Source organism: Scomber scombrus, chromosome 3 (genome assembly GCF_963691925.1).
Source record: "Scomber scombrus chromosome 3, fScoSco1.1, whole genome shotgun sequence".
NCBI classification, from domain to species: domain Eukaryota; kingdom Metazoa; phylum Chordata; class Actinopteri; order Scombriformes; family Scombridae; genus Scomber; species Scomber scombrus.
The window spans coordinates 11,914,889-11,927,494 of NC_084972.1; the positions used below are offsets into that span (position 1 = coordinate 11,914,889).

Consider the following 12,606-nt stretch of genomic DNA (forward strand, 5'->3'; position numbering starts at 1 on the left):
TTCTCGTGTTTCTTCTGTACATTCTTTGGTCGTCAACTACTTCCTCATATTTTCAGCTACAGAAACCATTCACATATCAAAATGTTGAGCTCTTTAATGACAATACTGCTATCATTTAGAACTTTATAATCTCTATTCTTTTTTATTATATTATATTTAAGTTTTAAAATATATAATTGAACGTCTATGAGAGGTATGTTTTAAAGTTGATTCTCAACAACTAAAAGTGCTAAAGTGTTCATTTTTAATAGACAGCTGACCCATGTGGAAATGCTTAAAATATTAAAACATGGTGTCTATAGCGCCACCATGTGGTCAATTATCACATACTTTATATTTTGGTTAATAAATCATGAACTGTGAGTTGTAGCAAACTACTTTTTGCACAGTGTTCTTTGGGTGAAGCTGATTCGACTGATGTGCATCATATGTCTTTGCGCTTAGAACATTTTCAACCATTTTGTATTTTTGGTAAACACATTTTTTGCTTCTTTTGGCACATATTTAATCTAATCTTTACCTAACTTGGTATGTCATATTTAAATGACCAGAAACATAATGTATTAGTTTGTTTTTGGGTATCACTTACCGTTTGTCTAATTGGTTACCAAACTTTTGAAGGTCTGACCTGATGCATTTAAAGGGCCACAATTTCTTTAGTATTATATTGGATTGTAATCAAATTTGGGAATGTTGTATACAGCCACATTGCACAAGTGTGGTGTGCAGCATTTCATACAATTCAATACAATTCCCAGAAGGAGGGTTTAAGTAATATTATAAAATGATATGTCTGCAATTATGTTGTCATCACTAAAATGAACATAGTTAGACAAGTTCTCCATGAGAACTTGGACATTCAGCAAAGTCTCACAGATGGGGACGCTAAACAAGTGTGTTGTGCAATATTTTGATTTCACTTTGGGATTAATAAAGTATCTATCTATCTATCTATCTATATATCTGTCTGTCCATCTATCTGTCTATCTATCTATCAAGGAGATGGTGCAACCTTTTCAAAATATGTTGTATGTATCACAATAAACAGCCCTGTCTCATTCATTATCTGGTGCACCATTATTATTTCTAGTTTTAATGAGCTTAATCATAGCTATAATGAGGCCAATGTTCATACATGTTCCGTTAACGTTATCCTCAAAGAACCATTTCGCTTTCCTCTGACGTTCTCCTCGGTGTAGTGACGAACAGGGCTGAAATATCAGCCATTGGTTAAACACAACATCTGGACCCGCCCATACAGTTCTATCTATCCAATCAGACGTCTTTTTCATTCAGCAGGCTCCAGAAGTGGGCAGGGAACGCGCAAAAATTTGAAAGTTGACCGGAAATAACGTTATATCGATAGTCAAGCACTTGTGCTGCTTAGCCCATCAATGTCTCTTTGTAAATTAATAAGGGAATTGTAACTACCTGCATGGCAGTCTGGTGAGTAAGCTCACACTGTACTATTGTGTCTCTATAGATGTAACTGAATGTGTTGTCTGCGCTCTTGTTAACGTTCTTTGCAAACAAACGTTAGCCAACGTCAGTTTAGCCTGCTAAAGGGACGTATTGTTGACATTTTGATGCCCCCTTTTTTCTTGCCTTGTTTACAAGCTCATAATACCTTTGCAGTGCACTTAACTACAAAGTTTCTGTCACTTAGACCGAATGTGTGTCTTTTTACTCAGGTTATCTGTTGTTAAGGAGCCATGTTGAAGTTCAAATACGTGAGTCAGGGAACCCTGAAAGCGCTGAGCTCCGCGGACCCCATCACCAGCCGCAGCTCACGACTCCATCAGGTGTTTCAGGTAAAGTATACAACATATGTAACCGTACACAAAGTATGCATTATGTAAAAACAGCCACAGTAGCTTTCAGTAGCTGACTTCCTCTTTCCTGTGTTTATGCTTTGTCTCCAGGGACGAGTTAGCCTTGGTGGGCAGCAGGGAGGATGTAATCTGGGTCGGGAAGACTTTCTGGAGGCTCTGGTGTTACTGTATAAAGAGTGCAGCTCCCCAGAGCTCATGAAGATACATCATGTGGCCAATTTTGTCAATAAGTGTAAGCATACTGTATATTGTACACAATATGTGAGATTTCTAGTGGTTTATTTTTAGTGGCTAGTGTAATATTTGTTCTATTTTGTACACTCATCTATTGCATGTCTGTCTGTGTGTCCTTGGAGAGGATTGCCTACTCTGCTGCTCTTCCTGAGTTTTTTTTCTCCTTTCACTTTCATCCCTTTACCTTATTTGAATTGAGGGTCTAAGGACAGAGGATGTTGTATTGTTGTCCCTGAGGCAGATTTTCAATAATGGGCTAAACAAATAAAATAGACTTAACTAATATTTTTCTAGTCACATCAACTGATACAGTCTGTATCCAGTATCAGTTCATGTTATTGTTTCAGCTTTTCAGACATGGCTATTCAGTGTAATTGAGTGGCTTTGTTATTGTTGTTTTCAAGAAACATGATACTTTTATTGCATGTTTTTAATATAATATTATCAGACATCATATACTTGATCTTCATCTTGATGTAGTTTGGTGGACTGTGTTAACACTGTGGATAACACCAGTGGGAATAATGTGGGAAGTCCATTAATTTATTGTTCTGTCCCTGACAAAATCTTACATGTAATATTGTCAATAAATCCCCCCAAATATGTAGCCTTAGTGTAAATAAGTGAATATTCCACAATTAACAAATGTCAACCATAAAAGTAATTCTGGACAGAGTCCATATTATTCTCAATTCCAGCCAGCTAGGCTCTTGCAATATATATACGAATATTTTCCCCCCCAGTATGTCTATGTATTTCTAGTAGCGATGTATTTGTGGTATGCCTAGGATTTTACATCCTAAAAGTAATTTCTCTGAATCAAATATCTATGTGCTTGTGTGTGTCTGTGAAACAGTTTCTGAAGTGGTCTCAGAGCTGCAGGCTTTGCAGCCTGGGTTTCAAGACTTTGAAGTGCGTGCCGTGGTGGGTCGTGGTAAATTCGCTGAAGTCCAAGTTGTCCGGGAGAAGGCCAGTGGTGATGTTTGTGCATTGAAGGTCATGGACAAGACAGTTTTACGCACTCAAGAAAATGTAAGGATTGTAAGATGTAGAAAATACATTTGAGTTCATTTTTCCCATTTAATTTAATTTAATTTAGCTGTGCCACATTATTTTGCCTGAGGCTGTTTTCAAGCAGTAACAAGATATTAAACCATGACTTTAGTATACTTTGCTGTTGCTGGACTTATTGTTTAGAGATCTCAAATGTAAATGTTCATGAATTACTTTAGAAACATTTCATACATACGTGATAAAGGCATTCAAATGAACTAAAGATTTTTTTTTTTTTTTTTAAATAACATGGACACTGACCAAAAATTGTGCTGTTTATCAGTAAATAATCATGAATAAGAAAAATGAGATGAACAAGAGGAAATGCCTGCTTTGCATTTATTCCCTAACTTAAATATTTATTTGACTGAGAAAAGGGATGTTTTTCATTGTTCCATTGTCTGCCATGCAAGCCAACTGGAGAAAGGCCCACTGGAGGGTGCTGTAGAGCTGAACTTAACAAAACAAAATCTGGGTACATTATTTCACAGCTGTGCTCCCTGGCATGTGACTAATGGTACAGATCTCAGACAGAATAGATCATGAGCTGCGACAGGAAGCAGTCTGAAGTGAGCAATACAATGAACAACTTGTATGTAAAAAGAATTGCCACCTGTGACTGTTATTACATATTTTTAAATGAAATCCTGCGTATAAAACAAGCAGCCACAAAAGGAGGGAATAATCTCTTGTAACCAAGTTTGATATGTGCCTAGATTGAACATTTAGATTGCATTTAAAACCCATTAAAGCCCTAAAGGTAGTACCCTCTCAGTGTTTTAGATGAGTTTATGTGGCTGATTATACTCTCAGTAACAATTGCAGCCCTGCTGTTGAATGTAGTTAATGTATACCTGCTGATTGCATATATTTATACATCCTTCTCAGGTGGTTTTTCATGAAGAGGAGCGGAGGATTTTGGCTCTGAACAGCAGTCCCTGGATCCCACAGCTTCTCTACGCTTTCCAGGATAAAGATCATGTCTACCTGGTAAGACTGCAGTTCGCCTTCAACCTCAATGGTAGATTGAAATTACTGTTGAGCATTTAATGTCTCCTTTTTAGAAGAATATTAATCCTCTAAGATGTTTTCTCCAATTTAATCTCTTTTTACTGGACAAAATGGGAGTCAGTTTATAAAGATGTAAGTGTGGCCTAGAATGTGTAATACTTGCTGGGTGTAATATACGTTTAATTGCCTACAGTTGCAGGCCCCTGTGCTGCCGAGGTGTGATTGATGTATACTAACCAAGAGAGACTTTTGATACCACTGTGGTCCCTGGCTCAGCCATTGCTTACAAGGGAGGCTGCAGATTTGTGTTTTGTTGCTTACATTAAACTGAAGCAGTAGTCCCCAGTCCAAAGAAAACATGAAGTCATTAGTAGCATCAACCATGTTATGGTTTAGAATTTTTTAATAGTAGATCAAATGGGAAGTACGCTCAAAATCTTTAATTGTGTATATTTTACTGAGTTAAAAATGTGTAGGAGCCGTGGCAAAAAACTGGTTGCTTATTCCGAGCACTGTGCTAATAGAAACTGTATTTTTTGTAATGTTTGATAGTTGGTTTAGTTAAGGTATGCCCCTTAATATAATCTCTGTATTGATAATATACATATGTTTTCCCATTTTGTGGAAAGGCTTGTTTACTATAAAAAATAATCAGATGAGAGAATACCTTTCATCAATAATTCAAGTACAGATAAGGGTTAACACTTTAATCTAGCTTAACTCCAAAGTGAAAAAAAAACCCGTCTAAACAACAAACTGCAGTCACTGGGCCCATCTATTGTTGCTGAAACATTGCTCCAGTTGCATAAGCTGCTCTTAAAGCGACAATGTCTTTTTTCTGTCCCTTCGTGTGTTTTATACACCATAGCATTTTATTTTTATGTAAACCTGTGTACAAGAAAGCCATGGACTTGTCTGAAGGTGCACAATTTTTTTTATTTTCTTTCAGAGCTGAGGTCTCTAGAATGTGACTAATAGAACAGTGGGATCAGTCAGAATAGTACATGAGCTGCTACAGGAAGTGATCTGAAGTGAGCAATGAAAGGAACAACTACTATGTAAGGAAATGCTTTGAAGCAGGAGAAAATAGTTAGCCTTCAAAGGTGAAAAGAAATCTTTCAAAAACTTTTCTCATGGCATCACACTAGCCACCAATACATATAAGACTCAGGTACAAAGCTGGACAGGACTAGTGTTGCTAGAGAAACTACTCTATTTCATTAGCTAACTGCCCCTAAAACCACAATGTTTCATGCAAGAAAACACGGCTATGAAAAGCTGAGGAGACGTATATCAGTGACAGATAGTTAGTGGTTAGTATTCTAATCATTTTACTTAGAGGTAAAACACAACCTGGATCTCAGTACGTAATATAGATATATAGAGTTAATATATTACAGATCTTCTCATTTGACTCTGGTTAAGAAGTTAATTTAATCAGGCATATTTCTTTAAATGTTAGTGTCCATCTAATAGTGTAATCTTTAACTATGAAACACAGTGTCAGACTGCTCCTCCTAGAGAGTGTCCTTTGTAGTCATCATGAGGGCTGTTAACCTCACAAAGAATCTGATTACCTGTAAGACTGGCTTAGCTTGTCGGAAACCGCTTTTCCTGCCGAACCAAGCCTTATGTTTATTTAACTATTTACTCCCCTTTGTTTTTATTTCACCCATTCGCCACTTAAATCTATAAATCTTACTTCATGCCCTCCTCATGTCTGTCTCTATTCATCCTCCTCATCTCTTTTCACTCCCCCTCTGTCTCACTCTGCTCCCTAACTGAGCATGGAGGAAAATACAAAGCATCCATCTTTATCCGTGTGTCAGAAAGGCACCCAGTCTCCCTGTTGCTAGGTAACACTGGAGAATGCTCCCGTTCATTCAGACCTGCCGACCATTCATGCACTAGGGGCTCTTGTCTGTTATGGCTGTGTGGTTGCCACCGTATAGCTCAAATCAGCCTGACCAATGCCTTTCATCTCAGGATGCAGAAAAGAGAAAGTCAAACATGACCAATTTTGATTTGTCTTACCAAACTTTAAGGAGGCTGATTCTTTTTTTCTTTCTTTTTTTTTGCCATCATATGTTGATTTGACTGAAACCATGTATGCTTGTTGTTTATGAGAGACGGACTGGCTACACAAGGATTTTGCAGTTATTTTTTGTTTATTTTTAGATGTTGAAGACCAATATAATGAGAACCAACCTATAAGCTTACACTGAATAGAGCTTTGATGTAAGCTCCGACACGTGCTCCTATACTTGTTGCTTTTTTAAATCTAAATATAGGCCCAATTATAGGCATTCATAAATGTTTCAACAGCCTGCGATACCTGTTAATTTTAATCATATTCAAAACACACATTCATTCAAGTTCCAAGTGCTGGACACAGTTTCAGGCTGCCAATTCGTGACTGCATACAAATGTGTCTTCAGGCGATGGAGTACTTGCCAGGTGGAGATCTGATGTCTCTGCTAAACCGATACGAGGATCAGTTTGATGAGTCCATGGCTCAGTTCTATTTGTCTGAACTGGTGGAGGCCATTCATACTGTCCACCAGCTGGGCTACGTCCACAGGTGAGAAACCAGCTACTGAATCCAATGCCAAAATAACATTATTTGGGCTAAAGATCCAAAGTTGTACTACTCTTAGATCCCCACTAAATGATTCCTTGTTTGCCCTGTTTTCCCTGAGCGCCACATACACACGATTCAGGAAAATCCTGACTGGACATGAAAAATGTAGCATTGTAATTTAACCTAGAGCACTGTGCCGTTATGTAATACAAAACATTGCTGAAGTTTACAAATGCATTCCATTATCATCAGAACAGGAGACATATTACAGTACTCAGGCAACAAACAGCTCTGTAAAAGCAGTATCAAATCTCTTCTAAACTATCCACTTGCAGGGATGTCAAACCAGAAAATGTTCTCATCGATCGGACCGGTCATATTAAGCTGGCAGATTTTGGATCAGCTGCCAGACTAACTGCTAACAAAACAGTAAGTGGATTATAGTTTGCTCTACGACTCAACTACAGTATACTTGACAGTGACATCATCATATCTGATTGATGTGTTTTCAGGTGGCAGCTCCCACAGTACCCGTTGGGACCCAGGACTTCCTCTCTCCGGAGGTCCTGGCAGCAATGAATGGGGGCTCTCACAACACATATGGGGTTGAGTGTGACTGGTGGTCCCTAGGGGTCATAGCCTATGAGATGATCTATGCCAGGTCGCCTTTTTCTGATGGCACTTCTACCAGGACCATTCACAACATCCTCAATTTCCAGGTACATAGACTATGATTATATATGATATTTAAAGGGATTTTAGATAAATAAACAAATAAACTGTCTGTTTTAGCATTCCAAGTCTGCTCAGTAAAATATCTCATCAGTATATGCATTATGTAAGAAGTCCTTGTCCACGTTTGCCTGCAGCATTTTTTAAAGTTTCTGGAGGAGCCGCGAGCCAGTAAACAGTTTGTAGACCTGGTGCAGAGCTTGTTATGTGGAGCCAAAGAGCGATTGGGGTACCAGGGACTCCGCTGTCACTCTTTTTTCTCCTGCGTCGACTGGAACAACTTAAGACAAGGTGAGGAGATCTCTCTCCCTTGAGACTCTGCTCTCCTGTCTTTCTGGTAAAAAAAAATGCTCAATTTGGCTTGAAATGACACAGTCTCACGTTACTGGACAGATGATATATGACTAGCTGTCGAATATAAATGTTGTTTATAATATACTTAAGTGTGCTGTGTGCGTGTGGTTGCACATGGACAACAAACAGCAATTGCGTTGCCAGGGGTGCTGTGGGTAGTAAAATAATGAGATTCTGTGTGCCATTGGCAGTAAGCCAGCACTTTCCTGAGGAGGAGAATGGGAGGGAGGCAGAGACTTGGAGCGAGGCAGGCTGAGTAAAGATCTGCAACTCATCTGCTTCTCAGTAGTTGCAGCACAAATCTTTTATGCTAGCAACACCAGACACGCTCTGTGGTGGAAATACATGTGCGTTTGTTGCACGTCATTGTTGCCATCAGATGTGAGTCTACGTTGAATGACAAAGAGTTTGACATTTTCATCTAACCAGCTGTGTGAAAATAACACCCATAACAATCACATTAATGGACATTTTCAGTGAAGCATGGTCACATTTAAACACTGCAGCTCTACGGAGGTTCTGTAATTCACATGTGTAGCCACAGAGTTTATTTTTCTGTGCGGAATGGCTCATGTCTTCAGATGAATTAACACCTCTTTTTGTAATCCTGAGTCATTTCCTCTGAGCTATTTTGCTTCTATAATATTCCTGTCAGCACAGGAATATTAATGAATGTAGCTGTCTAGCTCAAAATCCACATGACTATCAGTGGACTATGATACAGTGTTTGGAATATAGGAGCTTTTTGTGTCTGTGAAAAGAAGATTTTCCTGAACGATAAATGATTTATTGATTGTTTCCTTTGAGTAAATAATATGAAATAAAATTAAAAACAGAATTACATACATAAATGTTTGTTTTGAAAACACAGTCTTGTTTTATTAATAATTGGATGCAGATAGAGGTTTATGTTTCAGCTTTGGCTCCAGCTGATTAGCTTGCTCTGCTGCAGTGTGAGAGAGAGCGAGTGAGCATGTGTGTATGAGAGAGAATGGGAGAAGGAGGGAGGGAGGGAGGGAGAGAGGGACAGGGGCAGCATGTGCATCAACGCGCGACTTACCGCACTCTAGGCTTCCACCGCTCTGTTCTGTTCCTCCTCCCTTCCTTTCTCTCCCCTTTCTCCTCGTTGTTTGTGTGTTGTTGTGGTTTTTTTTTAATTTTTTCCAATTTTTTTTTTTTTTACTACCTTGTTCGTCACTGCTTCCGTTCTCCTTGCCCTCTCTTACTCCCTCCGCTCATCCTTTCTCCTGCAGTTCTCCCGCCTTTCGTTCCTGCGTTGCACGCTGAAGATGACACCTCTAATTTTGAGGAGCCGGAGAAGGCAGCCCCCCGGCCAGCCTCAGCAGCCCAGCGAGGAGCTCTGCCAGCGGGCTTCCAGGGCCAGGATCTGCCCTTTCTAGGCTGGTTCTTCAGCAGAGCATTGACAACATTGGCCAAAACGGAGTAAGTGCTACTTGTTCACTATGTATTGTTTGGCTTTTTCTTTTTTTTCTTTTTTCAGAGACCCACTCTTTTTCCTGTAGTCAATGCAGAGACCCTCTCACATACACCACTCTAACACACCTTTGTTGGTTAGAGACCCCATGCTACCATTGGCTGCTGCTCTGCCATTAGACTTCTCATTACCATGGCAACAAATTCCGGGTAGCCTTGTTTCAGGTGACCTAGTGTGCAGCTCTGGGGAGTTGGTGTAGTGTCCCCGTCATTAGTGTGGTGCCTGTTCGGGCTAAAATGGGTTTGGCCATATGCTGTGTCAGACAAGGAATGAGAAAGGGGAGGGAGGGATCCCCCTGTTTTCTGGTGGTCTCTTCTTCTGATTCTTGTTTTTATGCATTGGGATCATTTCTAGTTGATCTGATGCATAGATAGATCAAATGAATGGACCATAGGCTGTGAGCTGGCGTTATCTTGCCATCTGTGCTGATTGGTATGCGGCTGAGTGTGTCAATGAGGTTTGCTGAGAGGTGGAACCCCACACATAGACACACTCCCACCCTCGCTGCTGTTACTGTATTGTGCTCTGTGCAGTATAATGGGCTCCTGACTTTTATAGCTAAGGTTTTGGGACTGTAATTATCTCTAATGGTGTTTGGCTTCTTAACCTTTGATAATAATGCAAGAGGATGGGTTTCATTTGTGTAGCACCATGGCAGTACTCTAGCAGGTTAATGGTGTTGGAGACTGCGGATCATGATAGCAGCAGCAACAGAAAGGGAAGGAAAAAGTGTTAGCAGATTAGACAGGGAAACGGATGAGAGCTCAGACTGGGGGAGAAAATCTATTTCTATGGTTACTATCCTGATGTTTTTTTTTCTTTCCTCCCAGTCCCCACCCCCATCTTTACCCGTCTCATCTCCTCCTCTTATTTTCTCTGTGTTCTAATGTCCCTGTCCCTTGCTGTTATACCATCACTCATCTGTTCATGGTTTTTAACTGAAGCCAGTCATTTTCTTTGCTGCATTTGACTAAAAGGACATCAACACTCCTAGGATGTGTCAAATATGTGTGTGCGTGCATACATACGCGCCTACTCAATGTTCATTACAATACAAAAAAGGAAAGAGAAATGAGCCGAGAGTCAGGCATAATGAAATGCAAATAATGTGTTTTGGGGGTTCTTGGTATTCATATTTTTTCATTCTTTGTGAACTTGTCTGTCTGACTCCTCATTAGTACAACTCAACAACACAATTCCCCTAACAGCTTTTTATTATTATCTTATTAGATATTATCTTAGATATCAGAAATATACATTTCCAAGGCAACAACAAGCCTTGGAAAACTAAATCTGTCAAATCTGTTTTGAATCAAAAAGATTTCCTTTTATAAGGGGGAGTACAGGTAGCTTAAAATGTGAAAAAGGAAATAAAGAAATCTAAGCTGAAATAGAAAGACAACGTAGAGTTGGCCAGGGTTACTCCTGTTTTGCATGGGTAGGGATTAAGTGACTGATGGGAATGGAGAGGAAAAGGAAGGAAGCTGTTTTATCTGACAAACCTGATGGAGTGTGGGCTGATGAACTGAGTCATTGTTACTTACATTTTAATGAGGATGATTTTTAAAATGAAAATCTAGCTTTCAGGGATGATACTAGAGCCCCTGAGAGCAGTATTATCATCGATGACGAGACAAGCTAGAATCTCTCATGCACACTCAAGAGTGGAAAAGTCCTGGACCCAATGGCACTGGGGGGCAGGCTACTCAAAAACTATGCAAGGCAATTATGTGTCATTCTTTCTTTTATATTCCAGTGTTCATTTCTTCAGAGAGAGGTCCCAAAAATATGGAAAGACCATTGTAGTGCCAGTGGCCAAGTTAGGACTCCCAAATCACCAAGTGATTATATTCTTGTGTCCCCTATGTCTCTGGCTATGAAGGCTTTTGAGAGGATTGTTAGAAACAAGATCCTTACTATGACCAAAGATAAAAACGGTCCCTTACAGTCTGCATACAGAGTGTGGAGGGAGGAAGAAGATCCCACTATCAACCTCCTTAACTTCATTGTGAAACACCTTAAAGGTAGTCAAAACTATTTTTGGTTGCTTTTTATTGACCTTTCTTCTGTTTGTGAATGCATACAGTCACACATTCTTGCGCACATGCTTATGAATAACTTTGCTGTGGATTTTAATACTGTATAATGGTTTATGTGATTTTAATTGTCTGTTCCCAGAGCGTAAAAGTAAATGTGACTCTCTCTAATGTTCTTAAGTCTTCCACTAGTTCAAGGTGTTTTCTCTGATCCCTGCTGTTTTTTGAGCCAGCTTGAGTTCAGACATATCATCAGATTTGCAGATGACTCTGTAATAGTGAGTTTTCTCAAAGACAGTGAGACAGTGAAAGACACCTCACCCCATAATCAGGGAGCAGGTAGTCGTGGTTAGCCAGTATACATTTTTGAAGACAATTGTGGATGACGAACTGGGCTTTGAGCCTTTATGTGAAGACAATTTTAAACAAAGGTCACCAGCTCTTATTTTTTTATGGAAACTTAGCAGTTTTAATGTAGACGAGTCACTTTTGAAAATATTACTTATCTTGTCTTGAGTCTGACTTTGCTTTTATTTGCTGGTTCGTGAACCTAAACCTGAGGGATAAGAATATGTCACAGAAAACCTCTGTCTTGTCTATCAGAGGAGGGTCATTAGGAAAGCTCACTGTCCATGGCCTGTGTGGTCAGTCATCCAACCCTTCAAGAGCAGAATATCTTGACAGCTACTGGCCAGATTACCATGAATGGATACTGCCAGACAGCCATGGTAAGGTTATTCAGAGGAGTCCTAATGATTTAGGTGACCAACTGACTTTTGTATTGTCAAGATTTCTTCTTCACAAGGTCTCTCAGAGTGTGATTCATGTGATTTAACAGCACCCTGACCTTCCTTACAAATTACTGTCCACTGAGTTGTGAATGGATGAATCAGTGAATGAAGTGGTTTTACTCACGTCTTGTCAATGACATGAACCATTATTCAAAATCATAATAATCATAATCATCAACAACAACAGATGGCGATATGTTTACCTGCTGGTATCTAACAGTACAATATACTGATCTCATCCACAGTATGAATATATGAAATATGACCTGAGTGGTAATTTTTCAGTTTCTCCAAATACAATTGAAGTTTCCCCAGAAAATGTCCTTTCTTTGCAGCCCTTTTTGTGTAGTTGATAAGTGCTGCTAAGTCTTTGACGTTCATCCTTTCCCTGAATCCCCGTCTTTCTTTGATTCTCTTCAATAATGCAGTCTGCCCTGGCTACTCATCTATTTTCCCTTCACAGTAAGAGACATGACAACTGTTATAT

The 12,606-nt window shown here is 39.4% G+C and overlaps 1 protein-coding gene across 1 annotated transcript in view; it reads left to right on the forward strand.

The window, feature by feature from the left end:
• Positions 1–1,382: 1,382 nt before the first annotated feature.
• cita (citron rho-interacting serine/threonine kinase a) overlaps positions 1,383–12,606 on the forward strand; it is a 35,632-nt gene continuing 24,408 nt past the window's right edge. Inside the window, exons 1-10 of the mRNA XM_062415571.1 lie at positions 1,383–1,446; positions 1,692–1,811; positions 1,923–2,064; positions 2,923–3,098; positions 4,008–4,109; positions 6,569–6,711; positions 7,047–7,144; positions 7,231–7,430; positions 7,581–7,734; positions 9,051–9,240. Of these exons, the coding sequence (XP_062271555.1) occupies positions 1,713–1,811; positions 1,923–2,064; positions 2,923–3,098; positions 4,008–4,109; positions 6,569–6,711; positions 7,047–7,144; positions 7,231–7,430; positions 7,581–7,734; positions 9,051–9,240 (1,304 nt within the window). The 5' untranslated portion in view covers positions 1,383–1,446; positions 1,692–1,712. The remainder of the gene's footprint in view (positions 1,447–1,691; positions 1,812–1,922; positions 2,065–2,922; positions 3,099–4,007; positions 4,110–6,568; positions 6,712–7,046; positions 7,145–7,230; positions 7,431–7,580; positions 7,735–9,050; positions 9,241–12,606) is intronic.